The sequence below is a fragment of the Nestor notabilis genome, unplaced genomic scaffold (genome assembly GCF_000696875.1).
Source record: "Nestor notabilis isolate BGI_N333 unplaced genomic scaffold, ASM69687v1 scaffold9784, whole genome shotgun sequence".
Lineage (NCBI taxonomy): Eukaryota > Metazoa > Chordata > Aves > Psittaciformes > Psittacidae > Nestor > Nestor notabilis.
This window is the reverse complement of record NW_009926855.1, coordinates 3649-25062: the sequence shown is the minus strand read 5'-3', so window position 1 is coordinate 25062 and position 21414 is coordinate 3649. Positions and strand designations below refer to the sequence as shown.

Below are 21414 nucleotides of genomic sequence, written 5' to 3'. Positions count from 1 at the left end.
CTCTGGCCTTGCAAAAGGTACATCTGTGGCTGAAGAGCTGGTGGTGGAAGCCTGGTTTCCCTAAGTATTTGGTGGAGTGACACTTTTAGCACCCCCAGATACATGGTAACTTATTGCCTACCTCAGAGGCGCTAATGACCCTTTTGGAAGGCACTCACTCTTTGCCCAATTTTTGAAGGAGCACAGGCTCCTGATGTAGCAATCAAACTTGGCCAACAGTAACAGGCAGCAGTAGTATTTCGTGAAGTACAGAAAGTCCCCATTCTGGAAAACACACACTTTGCTTCAGACCTCACATCAGAACATCAAGTAATGAGCACATAGCATTCAGTTTTGAACACATGTGGTACTCCAGGACTATCTATATACCAAAATTCACAGGCCAGGTTTGCATTAATGATAAAATAAAGGAGAGAAGAAAGTGTGTATTAGTAGATATTCACTGCTTGAGGTGTCTCTTAGCCGCACAAAATCCTTTCTACTGTAATGGCACACAAAGCCTTCTGCACCGTGCTGAGCCCTACACAAACACAATGGAATAATCCTATTCTTAAAAGGATTTCTAATTTCAAACATAACAAAACAATTGTACATACAGCCATAATTGTTCCTCATTACTCTAAGTCTGCTCATTGGAGAGCTATTTAAACTATTTAGAGTTCAGTCTAACCAAATGACCCATGGCGAGTGCATCAACAGTCAGAACATTGTACAAATCTCATCTTTCCTCAGAGCAGAGGGAACTCAAACCAGGAGCACTATTATGTGCTAGTTCAGAACTCTTATACTGAGGCAAAATCATGTTATTTAAACAGCATTTATAAACTACTGCATTGGCAGGTTTATGTTACAGAGCAGTGTGGAAGGGCTTTGCTAGCTTCATGCATGTGTGAATGCACACACGTGCACATAGGTCTGTACATAGCTCCCTTCCAAAGGCACAATCTTACTTCCCTGAAAACCTCTCACTTTGGTTACAGGAACAGGGAACCTCCCATTCCCTGGACACAGTCCACAGAAGGTTCAGCCTTGACTCCAGTTCACTCCTGTCCCTCTTGACTGGCAGCCACTGTGGTGACCAGTATTCTGTCACACAGTGCCTCAGCCACATGCCTTGCATTAACCTGCAAAGCTTAACCTGTTCCCATAAGTCAAGTGGCACTATTCATCAATACTTTTAATATTACAAAGGTAACATAACATCCTATAATAGGTTCTGAACTCTGAAGGGAAAAATTCAAGTATAAGCAAATGAGCTGTCCTAAACCAAGAAGCAGCATCATCCTGTACTGTTCACTGAAAACCCCTTCCAGATTCCTGCTCACACTTTTTCATGACTAACATGCCATTTCCTTTTCATATCAAGCCGAACACTGAGTGAGCTCTGAGGCTTACAACTGTAACTCAAGGAACAAGAGTTACTGATGTGATACTCCAAATCAAATCTTTTCAACACAGTAGAGAAGTCCAAGCCACTGTATTTTGATTCAAGTTGCTGAAGTCTTGAATGCAACACCTCCCATCTTCCTGTCTTCTACGTTCTTCATCCTAACAGTAAAGTATTGGAATTGATTCAGAGAGCAGTGAATCCTTTCAGCAGCAGCACTGAGTAGCAAGATTTCCCCAAAGTGATTAGCAGACAACATCAGGTGTTACAGCCTTTGTAACTCAGAGGAAGATATGCATGGGGCAACAATCTTCAAATACTCAGTCACCATTTGGTTTGAAACCTGCCTCTGGATCAGTACGATTTACATCTTGAAAGCAATAATGGATCTAGAAACTCAATTTAAAGACAAAATTTAGCTTGAAAAGACAAGAACAGAAAGCATTTTCCTATCACTTCTTCAGAATGTGTACTGAAATTCTTAGGAGAGCAGGAGATGTGTTGTGCATTTCAGCAATGCAATCAGAAAGTTCTCCCACCCAAGAGAACGGGCAGATTTCAGCCAGACTAATTCTTCCTCATTCCACTTGTGCCCTTGTCTGACTCAGCCTAACGTAACATGCAAATTTGGCCACCAGTACTGACATTAATACCAATGTAAAATTAAAGGCCAATTTGAGAATACGAACAAACACTGCAGCACCCAGCAAAGAACCAATACAAGTTCCTCAGGAAAAAACAATCTTAGCAAGTTGCCTTCAGGAATAGATTGATTCCTGTGAAATCTCACAAAACTCTCAACACATATAAAACATGGTAAAGAGCCTTGTATAGAAGGCACCTTCAAAGCTGAGATAGAATTGGACCCAACATTGAGGGAAAGGTGCATGACACTGCAGAACAGCACTGCTGTTTTAAGAAAGGCACTCCAGTATAGCTTCATTTCCAGTTGAGTACCAGGATCCTCATGAATGAAAACCAGCCATGAATAAAAAATTTGCATCTGCTACTCTATCCTGGAGGCCCAAGTGCATGTCCTACACTCAAGGCGTGCAGTCTTAGAAACCAAAACCAAACCCCAACCTACTCCTGACATAATGCATCTTAAATTACCAACATGAAGATGGCAGTTACAACAAAAGCAACACCTTGTTGTGCAAAGGCCTGCTACCATTAAAGCAGTATATAACCTCTTTTAAGTATTCTCTTGGAATATGGAACTTACAAGTTCTTTCTCTCAGGTGGGGTCTTGTTGCAGTCTTGGTATTTTACACTTATTAGTAACCAGAGCGCATTTGTGGCAAGAACAATAGGCCATCCCTGCACTCCTCCAGACCTGCTTTTCATATATTGAGCTGTCACAATGATAGCATGACTCCTTCCTACCAGCATCCACATTCCCCCCTCCCTTTTCTTCTTTTTTTTGAGACTCAGTTTCTTACTCTATCAGGGCAGAAAAATCAAGCTGGATAGAACAGCAGTTCAGTGAAGGTTTCATGATGAGCTTATTCCTCTTCATTAGCAGCAAGTGATGTGTTTACTACTTTTATTGCTCATGCGTTAGCCAAAGATGCATTTGGCTGGCATTACATTTACAAGAATACTATTTGTGTATCAAAGCATTTCTTTTCAGTGGCCACAGACACTAAGATGAGAGCTTCCCATTGCTTTTCCTTCTACTATAAAGATACATATATAATGAGTCGTGTATAAAAGAGGATTTTTACAAATATTCACATAGCTTGCAAATGCTTTCTTAGCCAAACTGGATACAAGGGACTTGTAAACTGGGTATTCAGATTCAGCAAGATGAGTTACGAGGTTTGATGTCCACGAATAAAGCCCCAAAGCACGGAAAAGAATTGTGTCAAAGTCTGGAAGGGCTTTTTACACTGCCAAAGTCAGCTGTTTGCCAGAAAGTCACACGGCGCTTCAAACCTGCAGTGCTTTAGTACTGTCTGTTGCTTTTCTCCATATCCGACTCTATAAACTGAATTTTGCATCTATTCCTGTTAATGGTGCCTCTTCTCATTTTTGCTGCGTGATGTCTCCTTAAGGAATTACAAGTTTTCTTATATTTCATAAGATTTTAACATTTGTTAATGTGATACTCCTCTCCCCTCCTTTTCTTGTAACTTTGTATGTTGGGGTTTGTTTGCGTTTGGGTTGCTTGTTTTGGTTTTTTTTTTTTTCCAGTTTTAAACCACTAGAACTTTCAAATGTTTTTATAAAACCTCTTCTCCAAGGCAAGAAAAATTCAACTGAAGACAGCGAAATGAAGTCACCCATTCATGTTCAAGGTCAAACAGTAATGTAATTTTCCAAACAAGGTTAAAGCGTATTCCTGATACGGCCTTTAAAGTTTAGGATAGTTTTGCTCCCCTTAATTTTTCTTTGGGGAATATTTTAACAGAACTATAAAGCCTCCAGGCTATCTGGTTGGAATGCATTACCACTGAACTGTTCTCTGCTTTGAGGATTTATGCCACAATGGGACCCCAACTGACATCAAGCAGTAACGCATAGTCAAAAGAAAAAAATATATGAGAAATAGAGCTCCACTGGGAGACAGACAAAGGCCTCTTCTCCCTCAGCCTTACAGTGCAACACAGCACATCCCATGTGATTGAAGAAACATCTGGGGTTTATCTTGAGATTCCTAATATTTTTCAGTACAGACACATACACACAAACATGCAGAATGCAAATGTTCTGGGCAAGACAATTTGGCGTAGTTATTGTTCAAAGAGTAGGAAGATGCAGAAGTTTTCCATACAATATAATTTCTTAAACACTTGTTGGAATTTCTGAATTTTATATATTTATTGTAATGCTTCTTTGTAAAATTCCCATTCAAAAATATAGAAAAGGTATTTCCCATTTAACATATTAAAATCCATATGCTCAACCGTGCAATACAAAATGCTCACACTGCAGCACTAGGTATCTCATCAGACATTTTCCAGAAGCCTCCATGCAGCACTTAGTTTCATTAAGCATCAAATTCACATGTATAACTTCAGGTCCAAAAGTAAGAATTGCTGAACACCACTGACTGCCACTTAATGATTTTTAAGACTACAAAAACACCCTTTTGTGCTAAATGCTTTATATGATGGAGCCTCCTGCAGTTGCAAGATAAAACTCAACTCAACTAGTGATAGAGGCTAAAAAGAAAGAGAGAAAGAAAAAAACCCAGCTGGATAAAATATCTTAAGGTCAGGCTTTTTACATGTAAAGCAGCCACAGCAGAATTATTCACATTCTTAGCACATAGCTGACCGGGACAAGATTCCACAGAGAGGTAAACAATTCCCCCAAGAGAGCAGCTGCATCTTCCTCAGCTCCTGAACTACTGGGAGGGGGGAGATGCCCACCAGGGTCCCCAAAACTGACCAGAAGCAGGAACAAAATCAGTGACTGCTTCTGCTCCATGGTAATACTTCACACAACTGCACTTTTTCTGTGCTCAGTGAGAACAGAGAAATGTAAAAATAAATAAATGAATGCACAGAAAAAATTAAAGCCAGTTGGTAACATGCACTTTGATCGATGTCCTAGAGAAACCTTTTAAGCAGACACCCGAGTCCAGTGCAACAGAGGAGGAAAAAATATCAGATAATATTGAACAGCACAACTGAAAAGAATACAGTCATCCAGCTACACTTTTATTGCATTATTAGTTTCAAAAGTATCTTTTGAAAGTATAAAACCATTTCTTTCTAGGTTTCCACAATCCCTTTCTTGTCCTTTTTAAATCTGGTGTTGTCTTGGTGGTATCTTTACTCAGTTCACCTTGTCGCTATTTCTGCTGGCTACTGGCCAAGTGGCACACTTTAATAGGCAAGACACAAAGCACTGAAGAAGCATCTTTCTCACTCCACTCCATCTATGCACAAAGGCTGTGATATATATTTTAAGTAGTTGCAAGAAAGAAATCCTCTTGCAAGATCCTCCTCAAAGCTATCCCCTTAATATCAGTATCTCTTCACAAACTTGTCATTAGCAATCTATATCAGCCACAGCAACACAAAAAATGACCATATCACTACTTTCAGCATTTATAACTTAGTATTCACTTCTTATCTTCCAGCTGCAAGTGTGCCAGCAGAATCTACTTCCATCTTGTCCCTGGCTGCCTGTCAGTGCTCCCTGTGCTGGAGGTGCCACCTGCTTCCCTCCTGTCCAACCACACTGCAGTGAGCCCACTGCCAGGGGCAGCTGGGAGAGGACAGACCTATGGTTTAGCTGTTGAAACTAACTCAGTGCATTTTGACTAACTCCAGCAGCAGCTCAGCTGGGGCAGTAAGACCTGGATGAGAGGAGGATTAAGAGGAGACAGCACTGAGCAGATGGCCGTCTCTGGAGCACAGCTGGAAGGAGGGGAGCACGTGAGCAGAGGCTGAGCTTTCTCTCGGCATTTCCTCTGATGGTGGTTGACAGCCAAGGCAGCTGCCACCGCTCTCAACTTCCCTGCTCCCTTCTGTGTCCCACTGCCGTACCCTCAATTGTGCTCGTGTCCCTCCCACCATCCCCAAAAGGTTATTTTTAACCTGGATCAGTTCCCTCATCAGTCTCCACTCAGCTCCACAAACACTGTGCTGGCACAGCTTGCGGGAATGAACAGGCGGGAAGACAGGCGGCCCTGGCAGCACCACCAAAAGCTGCTCTCCTGGAGCCCCAGCCCAGGAGCCTCCTCTCCTTCCTTCACACCAACCTACAAATTTCCCAGGAGAATGGAATATGCTTCCGATATCTCACACCATAAGGTTGTCTTTTTTTTTTTTTTTTTTTACCTCAGTGCTGCCTTATGAAAGTCTTTAATTGCAGTATTTTGTGTGTTGGTGTTGTACGAGGTTTAACAAGATAATCCCTCTCTTACTGGTGCAGTTATCACTTAATATTTCAAGGCAACAACAGGACATTTTTCAGAAAGACATTTGATCATCTTAAAAAGATACAGCCAAGGGGAAACAGTCTTACATGACAGGCTATAAATCAACATGTTAGACAAGTAATTTTAAACCACAGGAGGAAGAAAAAAATAAAATAAAATCTCACTGTATCAAGCCAATAAAAACCCTGGTAACACTGACTCTAGCCGACACTGGACCTGTTCCATAACAACTATATTTCTTAGGAAAATACAGTATTTTGAACTCCTAAGAAGTCTGAACTTGATTAGACTGAAACAAAGGAGAGACAGTAGAGCAGAGCAGAGGACCCACTCATCCTTTCTCCACAGTTTAAGTCTGAGGAGGAAGCACAAGAAGGCTCAAGCAGACAAAGAAACTGGTCCCTTGACCAAGTCACTCAGTGTTGACACATTTTCTTACCAGTTGCCAGTAATCCTGACAGTGGATCAGTGTTCCCCACTTCCCTTCTTCAAACCTTTACGCAAACTCTTAGTAGACTGTTGTTTTCCAGTGCTCTCAACCCATGTCACGTAAGATGAGAACAACTGGCAACTGCTTTCAGGCTTCATTATTAGTATCATTATTACAGCACATGCTCAGTTGCATGAATACTATTCAAAGACAGAATGTTTCTTCTGAAATCTTTTAGAGTGTAAAATATTAAGAAATAGTATGAAACAAGCAATCACTTCTCTTCCTTGAGAAAACATTAAAAAACCTTAAAAAGCGAGCTCTACAGCAAAATCACACTGGGCAAAATTCTTCCCAGACATTTCAAGTGCAGAATGAAACCTGGCCAGTGCTTTGACAGGTAACACGAGCAGTAACAAGCACAATGCTACATGGCATGGAAGGGAGGCTTCACAATACAGAGTCCCAGAAACTAGGACTCAACAACATGCAGTAGCATGCTGGTGAATGTCTCACTTTCTGGATGAAGGAAAACAATACAGTTTCTATGCACCTGTTTGACAAAGCTGCCAGAGGTAAGGATGTATCTCTGGTTAGGCAATCAAATTCCAAGTTCCTAAATTTCCCCTAGGAGAACTGGGTGGAGACAGCACTCCTACTGGTTTCTAACCTGTGTGCACGCTGCCAAGTACTGTTAAACAGATGTCATTGCATCACACCGCGCTGCAGGTTCATGAGAAGGTATGTGTTCATGATCTTTGAGCATGCCAAGCCCAAAACAAAGGTCAGCCTCCATGGTAATGACACATGGAGATGGACCCTTGTATTTGTTGATCTAGTTCACACTACACCAGTAAGCTCTGAGAGGTCATCTTGGAATAATTCTTGGAGCTCCAAGAATTATTAGCTTTCCTCTTGCAGTGAGGAAAGAAACGTTCTTTTCTCACTTCTGCTGTGTGTGCATCTTACTGGGGCTTCTGCCTCTGTGCACGCTGCCTTGGACAGCACTGTGAGATGCAGAATTACAGATGCACTGATTCCTGAAAAGCAGTTTTTAAGAAGACACTCTGCTTCCAAGGTCAACATTCACTTCCCATAACAAGCACTGCAACTGCCTGTTTCTTTTCTTCAAGTTATCCATCAGGTCTTAAAATTATCAACATTATAACTAATTTTAATCAAGCTTTCCAGTGCCAGGAAAGGTACCATCATGTTTTCTTATAACGTCATTACAAATGCTTGGAAAACTCTGTGGACACCAACATCATAATTTCAGGAAGAACAAAGGAAAATACGAGTTACGCTTCAAATTACAGGAATATCTTAACTGGGTTTAACTGTCCATGGAATCTGAAATCCAAGCTACCAATATTAAATGGATTTGAACAGATTTCCACTTAAGGCCAAAATCTGTGCCAAAACCTCAGTCTAAGTAAATGGACTTCGCATGTGTGCGTACTGGTGGAACAGGAGTACTCATTTACTACCCAAAATAAGCAGCAAAGCTCTGGTCTGATGAAATCAATAGCAATTTTACCGATTTCAGTCAGGACAGAATCTGGCCCAAGAATCCTCATCTTCCAGCACGGTGGGGCTAGCATATAGTCCCACCCTAGATATACACACAGTTGCTCTGCAAAACCACTACTTCTAGCTTTCTCATCTCACTGCATCCTGCACAGCAGTGCTCAAGAGAACAGAGCCTGGTTCTACCAGAAACTCAGACTGTGCAGGCTCCGCAAGTTCCATCGTCTTATTCAAGAATGCAAGGGACCCCTCTGTCGTTGAAGGTGGGGTCTGAGGAACGAGAACACTGTTACTCAGTAACTGATGAAATGAAAAGGCCTCTCCACACACACCCCCCCAGCACTTCCTGCAATGCTCCATACACTAAAGTCATATACTACTACAAGCTGGATTGCAGCTCAGTGCATTCCACTGCACTTTGTCACGCTTCTCTGACCGATACTATGCCAAAAATGACTAGCTTTAACAGTTCTCTGGTGAATAAAAGAGCTTTTGCAACTCTGAAACAGAGCTGAGTTTTTAATTCATGTTAAATATGCTTTTCTGAAGGAACATTTTTAATGCTGCCTGGAATTCCTCTTCTGTGCTCTCTCACTTCTGTAGTGACTTTTGCAAAGATAAAGGCAAAATTCAAGCTGACTAGTTTCTAAAGCCTTAAAGAGACCTCTAAAATACACCTTAAGGAAGTAAAAATATGAACTAGCAAAATACAAAGATGAAAAAGATCCACATCATGCTCATATATATCTAGAAATACATGGCAATAAGCCAGAAGATTCACAAGACAGCTACCATAGCGAACAAAATCCACAGTACAGCTGGACTATCTAAACAAGCACAGAGCAACATTACCCAAGATTTGCACATTTACTGTTTATTTACTCAGTACCCAACTGAGCACAATCTTAGGGAATAATAGAGACTGCTCCTGCAAACATCCCTGCTGCTCAGATGCTCCAAGCACTTGTAGTTACAGACTATGCTCTAAGAAACTTTCCTCTGTAATCTCTTATTCAAAACCCATGCCGTCCATTGCCAGAAGAATGTGATCATGAAAAAACTGTAAAACTAACCTATGTACTTAACAGTTAAGTGCTCATTCTGTCAATGCTTAGCTCCCTTCTGTAGAATACAAGCATGTTGCACATGCACCCAAGAAAGGGATCCCACTTCCCTTCAAGCCAGTTCACTTTGCTCAGCACATCAAGAACTGCTGCTGGTTCCAGTCCATTTTTGGAACAGAGGCTTTCACTATCCAACCCCATCTCCCAGCTGACCTGGATATATGCCTGCCCCGATTGCTACTCGCGTATGGAAATAATAAAGCTATTTTTACATGGAAAGCAAATCCTTCATTTTCCCAAAAGCAAGAACTGCCATTGTAACAAGCATAGGAGCCCAGCATTTAGAATACAGGAGGGTGCTACCTAAATGTACAAAAAGCAATTAAGCCTTGTGAGCAAAGTATGTGGGCAGGGGTTAAGCATGACTTCAGACAGCAAACACACAGAAACACCGAAAAGAAGGAAGAGGAGGAAAGCAAGGCAACCTGGAACTTCTACATTCAGTAGGGATCATGGAGATGACTCCTCTGCAGCTAGAGTAAGCAGCAGGCACACACTGTGGGGGGCACTGCTGGGAACCCCACACTGCTTTCCCTGGTGTGCAGGGAGCAGTTCTGGCCCAGGCTGCTGCTTCTGCCACGCTGCAGAGCTGAAAAGAAGGACTTTCTTAACACCTGAGCAGAAGCCTATAGTGGGCACGTGCTGGCTTCAGTCATGACTTGAGGGCTGAGAGACCTAAACAGCACTTCAGTGTGCATGAGTAGGATTTTCACCCTCAAAAACTACATCCAATTTTCAAAGCAGATACGTCCTTAGCTCTAATGTTCCTCCAGTTAAAACAACCAGTTTGCTACTAATGCTTAAATTCAGCTCTGCAACCCAATTACTTTCCGCCCCAAGCAAATGCCAAACATCATCCTCTTTGCTCACACATTCAGTTCCTGCTTTTTAGAGGAGCTTCATCCTTCTTATGCTTCCCCTCTGCCCTCATGATTGCCAGTTATCACTTCCCTGTCAGGTTAAGTCTCAGCAGAAATACCTCCTCTATCCATTAGCTGCCATTATCAGAGTCAAAAAAAAAAAAAAGGTGCGTGTGTAAAACTTTGTTCCATTGAGCCTCTTCCCAGACTGAGAAACCACAAAACTACTATGTGAACGTGGCAAACAAACCAGATCTGTGGTCTATTGGCAGGCTTTTCCCCAAATTCACAGGTTCAGAAGTCTGTGTGCAAGGAGGGGTGATTGTGACCTGGCTTGTTTGACTCAGGGTTTTGTCTAGTGCTGACCAATGATCCTATTTCATGGTAAGGTAATGGGAGAGAGAGAAAGAAAAGGAAGCTTTATGCACAGCTGAGAGTAAGATAAACTGGCCTAGATAAACCCCTAGATGCTGTGTGAATGCTACAGCTGCTGCTGTTTGGCCCACATAAGGCAGGGTGATGACCAAATGCCTACACATTCCTGTAGACGCTGAAGAGCTTGGGAGCACAAACCTCCCTCCACGAGGCAAGGGGAGGAAAATGGCTCTTTGCAAAAAAAGCCCCAAACCAATAAGGAATCCTGTTGAACACATAGCACTGTTTGCCCAAAATAGTGTTCCTGGAGATGCTGAACACATAGCAGGACATTTTGACCTTCCTAGGAATTTGGGAATAGACAGCTCTGCCTCCAGCACCAGAGCTCTGCCACAGTGTGCTGCAGCTCATACTCTCCTTTGCCTCCTGAGCAGAGATGTTCTAGACTCAGGAGGCAAAGGCTCCTCCCTGGCAGCAAATCTGAGCACCCATTTCTGCATAAGCGTTGCTCAGGACCTGCAGCAGCAAGTTATTAACCTCCAGCAGTTTTGAACACTTACAAGCCACTGGGAAGTTCCTGGAAAAGTGGAACTGATTTGTTACAGCACCAAAGTATTACTGAAAAATACCTTTTCTAGGTTACTTTCATGTGGTTAAACCCCCTGAAGGTTCACTGCTCAGTAAACAGAGAGAAGCGGGGTGGGAGGGAGGCACACCAACGCAAATGAAAATTCTTGTGGCTTACGTTTGAATGTGCTGGCACTTCCCAGTGAGGTCCTGCTTGTGTAGCATGGGCAGCTGGCTCACCACGTGCCCTGGCTCAGGCTGAGGACTTTTGCCTACTTGTAAACTCCAAGACTCCAGGTCTATGCTTTGCACTGTTCAGCACTGCACCAACATCTTCTCTCAACCATTTGCAAGACTGCAACACCAACACAGGTTCTTCGTAAAACGCCTTCAAGAAAGCACTCAATGAACTTAGTGCTTGCATTAGAGAACATAAATAAAAGATTTTCAGAATCAAGGCCAAGGTGCAAGAAATTACCACAGGAAGGAGATGGAAGCAAGTTTCCATCACAGCAACTGCTGGAGTACTTGAAAGAAAAAGAGGGATTCCACCATGCTCCAGCACACAGCCAGCTGGTCACGACCATGTCTGGGCAGCACACATTACACAGGCCATCACGGATCATCTAAAAGCACAGCCAAAAAACTGAGCTGGACAATCAGAAAGAACCAGCTTCAGCAAGGTGGAATGAATGCACATCTCTGGAGAAAGTTATTCAGCCCTCATTTGGAGCCAAGACAAATATAGCCCAATATGAAGTGGATTGGTCTTGATTTGAAGATCTCTGTCACATGGCCACAAATTTTCTATTTTTATTTGGGACAAGAAGAGATTTCTGGGTTTGTAAACCAGGATTCCATGCACATATTAGTATTTCCAAGGTTCCAGTTACACTGGTTAGATTTTATGTACCTTTATCAGGCTGGTATCTGGCAGGAAGGTGGAATGAACACAATGACTGTGGCAAAGCTGGAAGAGAAAGATGAATGGGACAGGTGGCTCATTTAATCACAGACCTAAGAAGTCCTGACACTGAGTGGAAGAAAAGATGCAGAGAAGAAAGTATATGGCGTGTACTGTTAAAGTCACATTACAGTTACATCTGCAATTCTTTAGGATGTCACATAAAATCTGAAAAAGGAGGTTGAAGTCTCTAAAAGAGTTCATAATAGTTTTCAATTACTAAAAAATCATTTAGGGTATTCAGAGGCACATGGAAAAAGGCATATAGGAGGTGTTGAATATTAGCCATTCAAACCAACAGAGCAGAAAAAGCAATGCAGTAAGAAAACAGGTAAAGGAAGGTAGAGACATGAATAGCCTTGAAAATAATTGAGAGCTGATACAGTAGAAGAACAAAACGAATGGGGAGAGAATGAAGCTGCAGAGCAGAAGCAATGATGAGTCTATGCTGGCATTTTCTTCTGGTTTGAAATAACCCACATCCAACAGATTCCTAAATGGTGGATCAGATCCAAACCTGACCATATAAAGACTTAAATAAGAGTAATTTCACACTGCTGGTTGTCTTACTGAAGCCAATCTCTCTGAAGGGCAAGAACTTAACTATGTATCTCCTTGTACCAGCACTCTTCTTTCTAGCATTTTATGTATATGAAGAGTAATACACTGCTTCTTTGCATGCTCTGGATGAAACAAGTAGTTTACAAATCATGCATTAGAGTAACAAAGGGTATAGAAAACAGATGCAAAACGCAACAAAAAAATGCAGTGGTGAGGAATTAATGAACAATGGAGCCATCATCACCAAGAAAACTCGACTACTTGAAGGTCTCTTCCATGTCTCTCCTGGCTTATTTTAGTTATCACTGCATACATGCATTTGCAAGTCACTGAGACAGCTGGTACCCAGGGAACAGAGACTGTATGTACTGGAGTCCAATTTATGGCCGACTGGGGGGATACATGGACAACACACATGAGACATGGACATTCTATAGGAAATCACTACCACCACAAGCAGCTGCTGAGAGGATCTGAACGCTGTGCCCAAGGGAGCACCAACAAGCTGTGGTCTGCTCAAGACTGACATGGTCAACTTCATAACCAAAAAGCACTTCTGCTGTGTTTTGTAGCACATAACCATTCACCTTCAGACCAACAGCAGTGTGATCCTCAGTGCCTGGGCATGACCATTCCAGTCACTGTTTCTCCTTCCAACAGTGGTCTGGTGAGAATTCAGCCAGCATCTTGAACGCTTCCAGAAAACAGAGACACAATTGTAATAGTACCATGCTTTCAGAAAATGCAGTCACAGCAACTTCATTCTGCCCTTGGGCAAATATGACAGTATCTGGCAAATATATTTTATAATAAAATACGAGAAAAAGTAGTTTAGTTTCTTTCATTTATCAGATTATATTATGCAACTGAATGCCTGGCTACACTTTTCTAATTTAAATTACTATAAGCTCCTGTACCTGGAGACAGTGTTAATATTTCTAGACAGAGCACAGATGAAATTGCCCTTCTTTTTTTTTTAATTTCTTGTTAACTTAGTTTCAGTTCTGCTGATGAACTAATTTTAAAATGTCTGCGAAGTAATTTTTCCTGTGGGTACAGCAAGAAAAATGAGAAAAAAGGACTACCATTTTAAGTTACTCTTTGTATATTTGGCCATGCTTTAGGAGGAAACAAAATTAAAACAAATAAAATAAAAATCACTATACACAGGTATGGCCCATACCCCTGTAGCACATGAGAAGGAGTCATGGACTTTTATCTGCATTCTGCTGATACTCCATTAGCAGCTTGAACATTAGGTTTTACTACTTCAGAAAAGCATTCTGAGGTTAAATTGAGTTCTAACTGCACATCCTGGATTACCTCTTAAGATTTTAGCATGCAAAAGCCCTGTATCCAGTCCTTTACTGAAATCTAAGTTTAATAGCCATTTTTTTTAAAACAAGAAAACCCCACAATGACAACCAAAAAGCCACCCCATACACCCCCTGCCCATGCAGAGACACTGGTTTTCAGTCTCAGCATAAAATTACATTGGTTCCTCTCAGATACAAGCTGAAAAGAACAGCAAATATTTAGGCTGAGAACAACAACAACAAAAAAAGCAAAAGGAACAGTTACACCCTACTACTATTGTGATATCAACTTCCTGTTATAGGAATGGCAATCTTCACTTTTGGTCACAGGGGCTTTTTTATTCAGAGAGTGAAGTTAATGCTGATGCAGAATTTTTAGTGACTGTGATTAAGTCATTTCCTTTCTTATTAAAAAGAAAAAAGTAAAAATCCATAGCTCAATTTTTTCTGTCAATTAAATTCTAATAAATACAATTTAAATATCCAGTGCAAGTTAATACTGCACCCTGTTACAGAAATATAAAATTTTAGACTTTTATATTAACTCCCAAGCTTCTAGAATGATTATCTGACATGTGAAATAGAGAAGCATTAGTTTAACGTAACTCAAGATTCACACTTATCTACAGTTGAAGTCTGGCATCTGATTCCTGTTCTGTCATTTCAAACATAATCCTACTACCAAGACACAATTTATTCTGTAGTTTGCCAAAGAAGAAAGGGCAGAATTTAAAACATACTGCAGTCTTGTTCAGTGCCATATTACTGCCCAGCTGCCAAGAAGCCACATCTTGTCATGTGAAGGAGCACAGGCACTCACCTACTACTGCTAAGGGATACTTACACCATCACAGAAACGTAAGGGAAAAGACAAAATTCTTTTTCTGCCTTCTGCAGGACGAACACACTCCAAGCCACGCTCACACAGAGCAAAGGCAAGAGCACCTTTCAAAATATATTGCAGAAACTGCATTATGACACAGAGGATTTAAGTATATTCACTAAGACAGTGTCATCAAGAAGTGACAGCAACAGGGAGACTGGAGACGAGAGAAACAGGATAAAATAGATAGGTCTTGGCTCAAGAGCAACCCTTTCCTCCTGCCTTCAGACCCTCCAAAGGTATGACTCACATTTTTCTCTGAAGCAGCTAAGAACTGAAATTACTTAAGGGGCTAACTTCAGACATCTTGGTGGGAAAACACATTCTTTTACACGCTTTGATGGAAGAATATTGGATGATACTGGAAACTTCTCAAAAATGAGAAGAAGGTTGAAATCAAAAAGGGAGGTTAGAAAGGAAAAAAGTATAGGAAAAGCTTATGAAACAAGCTCTCAACAGATCAGCAAAGAGAAGACAGAGTGAACAACGTACCTTCAAATGAGGGAGGCAAACAAACACCCAAGAGACTGTTGGCCTCAATTATCAAATCTACTTCAGTTGCTAAAATAAAATCCTCCTCTGCATTCAGCACTGAGTGCCCTCATTTGAGGGTCCCCGTTTTAGTCCTTGTAACCCAAAAATACTTATATCCTCCTGACCTGCAACACTGTTCATAGTGATTCTTGCCACCTTTAATCTATGTCCCACAGACTAACCTAGGCAGTAACTGCTCATTCTTCAGGCATTTTTCATTAATCTGGACCCAAAACACCCAGAAGACGACTAAAATGTTCATCTGTAGGTTTTGGTAAACAGCTGAGCAAGCAGAACTCTTAACACAGGTAAAGTTTACCCAAGCAGGGGACAAAATTTTGTTACAGGACAGGCCAATGTTATTAAATCAATTCCCCCAGTCACTCAGGGCTATTACAAAATTTGCCATGCTTCACCTTGAAGGCAAGCTGCCTTTTTAGCCTTGTCCTCTTAACAACCAAATCACAACAGGTATTCTACTACAAGGAAAACTTCAGCCATGCACTGCCTGTTACCAAAACAAAACTTGGCATTGTTTCTGCTTCCTCCCATCACTACAACAACAGGATGGAAAGTCATATTGCTCAGTACCACACTGATAGATGGCACACATTATATGTGGACAAGCAAGATTTTAATCTTTATAGAAAAGAAAAAACAAAATGTGAAACATAAAAGAACTTTCTGCCCAAGCTCTATTTGGCATAGCAAAATTTCCCTCACTTAAAGAGGTGCAAATATTTGCTCAAATTGAGATAAATAATGTATTCCCCATTATCCAAGTTTCCCAAAAATCAAGTGGCATTCCCAAATCAGGGTAGAATCTTCACAAAATGGGTTAAATAAAAATGATGCAATCCATGATGAAGAGATCAAAAGAATCCTGGAATGCAAGAAGGAAAAATTGAAAAAGAAGAAAACAAAAACCACCCCACTTTTTCAAAATGAATTCCATGAGTTCAGTGTAACACAGATGACAAGATGTGATATTCTTAGACACATTACAGTACTCACAAACACCATTCCTCTTCCTTGAAAGACACTATAATTAGTGTCCAAAGGACAGATCTTCCCCTCTGGAATGTTCTGATATTGGCACAGGTGGAGAGTAGATGTTTTATGACAGAGATATTTATAAAAGCCTCTGGAAAAAATGAAGCATTGGAACTTCCCCACTTCACATAGTCACACAGTTGTACAGTGCATAGTAGTACACAATGCATGTTACTGGATGTACACAGCCTGTGAAAAAATCCTAAACCATCATTTTTTCTTTCAAATAGCTGCCCAAACAAACCATGTCTATAAATCTTCACCCAGAAAAGACACCCTTCCTCAAAGAAAAGAGGCTTGCTTAGGAGGAAGGGGTAGAGAAATAAGTGACATGTGTGTAATGTTCCACGGTTCATCTCAAACTGCTGCAGCCCACTCTAAATTACAATGTCAGTGGCTGTTTATGCTTGAAGGAAGTACAGTAAATACAGTATAGCCTATTCAGGTTCCTGGAATGTCACCAATCATATGCTCAATTGCATCCATTCATTAGAAAAATCCAATCCACAACAGCAGCTGCATTTACCACCACACCCCGAACGCCATCCAGTTGCCCCAGGTGATTCCAGCGGTTTACCAACCCGCAGGACAGATTCTCCACACTCTTGTCCCTCCACGGTGACTGCAAGTTACACTTCCAAGCCCAGGAAGTTTTATTAGCTATTAGCAGTGCTTTTAGCTTCAAGCTTTTGCAACAAAAAAAGTCCCATCTTTTGAAGTCATGTCCTGCAAGTTCAAAAACCATTTATGCTGCACTAATTATTTTTGATTGAAACTTGCTAAATAATTACTGTTGAAAAGATGACTTGCGCAAACAACAGACAAGTTACTCCATTTGTTTGAGAAGAACTATGACTAATTATGTGTGTAGTTTTGTTTTGTCTCTCTTAAAAAAAAAAGAAAAAAATGAAATGAGTGTGTAATCCTGGCTATTGATCTGAAAGAGGCCAAGTCCCCATGAAGTTTTTGGGGCCAGATTTCACTATAAAATCAGTGATGGCTGAAAATAATTCATTGTGAAAGAACACGAGTCATTTAAAAGGACACTGGCAACTTCCTAATCAGTTAAAACAAAAAAACCCCCAACACAAAACAAAATCCAAAACCAAAACCAGAAACCTTTCCTTTTTTCACATCTAACACCTATGATGACTATAACTGAAAGACACAAGAATTTTTTATTTTCTTGATGAATAACACTGCATTTTATATACTCGTTAAATTTACCCACCGGCTCATAACCAATTTCCTGTCTGTGTGGGTCTTTCACAAAGCAATAATAAAGTTAGATAAAAAGAAAACATAATATTATATAATTAAACTGATTTCACCTTAAAACCTACAGTCACTTAGGCAGAAAAGGGAGCTACAAACCCTATCTTTACGTTACCTGACAGACAACATCTCTTGCAGTATGCAAAATGGTTGTTAAAATCTAACCATGCTACAGTTACACCAGACGACTGGAGTTGATGAGAGTGACAGAAGTATTCTCTCGCCAGCGTCTAAAACTTATGCTCCTTCCTTGTTAATTGTCACTGCTCCCTTTCACCCCCCCAGAAATCCTTATTTTGGCCCAATAAACAGACTGAAGAAGAATCTCAATCTTTGCATGGTGGCCGCCAGAAGAGATCACTCGCCACAAGGTTAGGATACTTTCCAGTGTTCCACCTAGAACACCAAAAAGCATCAGCCCAAATCCAACTTGAAAACAGAGTTCACAAAAGATTAAACTAAATAATGTTATAGCCATCTATTCACTCTTCACACCTTCCCAAAACACCCATGATTAGAGCTTCTTAGGGCAAATGGCCAACTTCAGGAAACTTGCAGCTGCTGAGCAGCTGATTAGTGCACCATGAAGCAGGATCAGGAGGTGTAAGATCTTGTTCTGTGTGGGCCTGCTATTGGGGAAGGTTCAAGATCATTAGCTATTCCTGGGCTGAAATCCTTAACCTCTAAACATTTGCTGGTGGCATTTGAAACAGGGCAGGAAGGACTTCAATATCCATTTACCAACCTCACACTAGCACTGGGTCCAGAGGTAAATAAAACCATCCCCAAAGAAAATGAAGCTGACTTCACTTCTCCGTTATATCAATAATCTCTTAGCTGCCTACAGGACTACAGAAGATGTCCATGCGGTAGGTATTTAAAGACTTTGATTCACAAGCAGGAACAGGGTACCTTGGGATGGCTGATTTACTACACATCTCAAACAGTTTAGCTTTTGATTCAAAACAGCTCAGGCACCAGGAGGAAAGGAAGAATCCAAAGGTAGTAACCAAGTCTACCACCCTACACCATGCCATCCCGAGGGCCAGATACCATTCACATCATCTCAAGAAACTCCACTGATTCACAACCCCCCAGGACAGCCAACCTTCATATGGCCTGAACCCAGCATCTTTAGCCATAAGACTCCAGTTTTGGAACCCCTGTCTAGACTCTAGCCAAATGTGATCCTGCCCATGCTTAGGTTTGAACACCAAACACACCTAAGGGATAGGCCAAATGATGCCATCTCCAGGTAACAAGTCACAGCTAGGGAGAAAAGCTATACGTGAGGATGGAAGGATCATGGTCAATGAGGGGGGAAAAAAAGAAATAAAAAACAAAAATCAAACCCAGACAAAACACTACCAAAAAAGTGCAACCAAATTTAAGGAGGTGGAAAAAAATCTTCACATCAGAGTCAGAACTGGGCTCACTGTCAGTGCTCTATAAGAAGCAATACTGTTATATGAACTTCGAAGTCAAAATAGCTAAAGATATTAAAATTTCACCTATCTAGAGCATTACACTGCCTTTAATACCAAGACATTTTAACAGGTGCTAAGGTATTTCTGGTTTATATATTGGCTTAGTATCTCTGTGCTGTAGTATGCTCAAAGTACTTTCCAAGATTTCAGTCCAACAAGCCTGTTCTGTGTGTGAACGATTTGTCCATGTAACCTACCAAATGCACATTTCCAATCCAGAATCCAGCTGTGCTCATTTAACCTTGGCTCACACACACAGGGAGTGTTCTCATCCTAAACAGCTAGGGAAATTTAGAGGGTAGAGTTCTAAAAAATATCATGTTTTCATGGCATGCTTAAGATCAGAGAAAATCCCTGGTTCCTCCACTTAAATAAATCCGTACAGCATCTTGGTTCACTGGACTAGAAAGTGTTTAGTTGTAACACAGCACTTCGCATTGGATCTGCATCTCCTCTAGTTCCAATTATCTCACACAGCATAAACTCCTTGGAATAGAAACAGCACTAATTAATGTCTATACGGCTCCAGATAAATGTAGACTGTTTATAAAAAAATGGCTGATGTTAGTTTTGTTATACAGATTCGTAATATGATCTAGGAGAGGCAAGACACACTCTGCCATCAGTGAATGAAGTTGGAAGTCTTGAAATCAAGGAAATGCTACTGAAAGCACCTCAGTTTAAGATCTCTTAAATTTGTATCACAGACTACAAATGGACATGCTTCAGCTTGTCAATAACTGCCATTCGATCACACAGGGGGGAAAAAAAAAGTAATTTCTGCAACAGTCAGAATCTGAACCCAAACCAGCATTTCATCTCTAAAAAGCAAAATCTTGAACTATTCCTAGACAGAGATGAAAGCCAGTACCAACACTAGAAGCACGTGCAAGATGAACGCAGCTCAACACAGACCATGTGCTGCACCAGGTGAGTGGTCTTTGAATTAAGAATACATTCTAACACCCATCTTGGAACGACAAAAGCAAACATCACTGTGCCAAGTCCCTTATCTGAGACAGGACTACCACGTTTTGCTAAAAGCTGGGAAGATGAGGGAGAAAGGGTGTGTACCCAACCACTGCTGCTTGCTGAACATCCAGCCAGTGCCACCTGCTTCTGGCAAACAGCAAGTGAACTTCTTCAAAGACCATATACCGTCTTCTTGTTGCTTCTGACAGTGAACTGAGCTTAGATGTGATAGACAATATTCCCTCTTACTCATAGCTAAGGCTTCTTCCAGTCTTGAGGGGAAACAAGAAGAAAGAAAAAAAGAAAACAGACAAGGTACCCCATTCAGCCTTATACACTGGAGAAATCCTAAGGGAATCCTAGAGGTCACCAGCACCATTTTTAACATAATTAACCACATCCTAGGCACATCTCTCAACAGCATGTCATCTACTCTGCTAGTCATACAGCAACACAACTGCCAGAAGAACCAGTATTTTGTCAACTGGCAAGTTTGATAACTGCCATCAAAATCCTTTGTATAGTGCCAGGAATAAACTTGTTTTGAAGGCAGTGACAATCCCCCCTCCAAACTCATACGTACCTGATCGCAACCTGCATTCACCAGTTCCTGGAGCATCTGCCTGTTTACTTCAACAGCTGCTGTAGTGCTGGACTCATTAGCAAAAGGCAGCAAAGAATATCTAATTTCTCGCAGAGCTTTCTGATACGGTCCAAACTTGGGTGTCTGTCTTATCTGCTGCTGTCTTGCAGCATCCTTCCCTATTAAAATCTTAGGGTCCAGAGAAGGTTCACTGCCTGGTCCAAGAGGTAGGCCCTGACCTGAAGATTTGGATGGTTGCTTTAAACCTTCTCGAATCTCTTGTAACCTTTGTCTGCTGTTCCCAGAATATGTTGTAGCAGGAAAAGTCTTTGGCCTCATTGTTAATCCAGTTTTCTCTGAGCATAAATACAGCTTTATTCTTATTTTTTTTTAAATTACTTTCTTTCAATAAAGTGTCACTTGATGGTATCAGTTTCTTGTAAACATAATCCTTCAAAGAGAAAAAGAAAAGGCAAAATTCTCAAATTTCTGCCAACGTTTTACTTCAGCTCACAATCTTCACATTTCCTACAGAAAATGAACATCCTTGGAATCATCATTTTGCAGACTGACAGTGTCTGAAACAAAAGAAAACAGAAAGTACATGCAATTAAGTGGA

The 21414-nt window shown here is 41.1% G+C and overlaps 1 protein-coding gene across 1 annotated transcript in view; it reads right to left on the bottom strand.

Moving 5' to 3' along the window:
• LATS2 (large tumor suppressor kinase 2) overlaps positions 1-21134 on the bottom strand; it is a 40179-nt gene extending 19045 nt beyond the window's left edge. Inside the window, 1 exon segment of the mRNA XM_010013781.1 lies at positions 20796-21134. Coding sequence (XP_010012083.1) covers positions 20796-21134 — 339 coding nt within the window.
• Between the last annotated feature and the right edge of the window lie 280 nt (positions 21135-21414).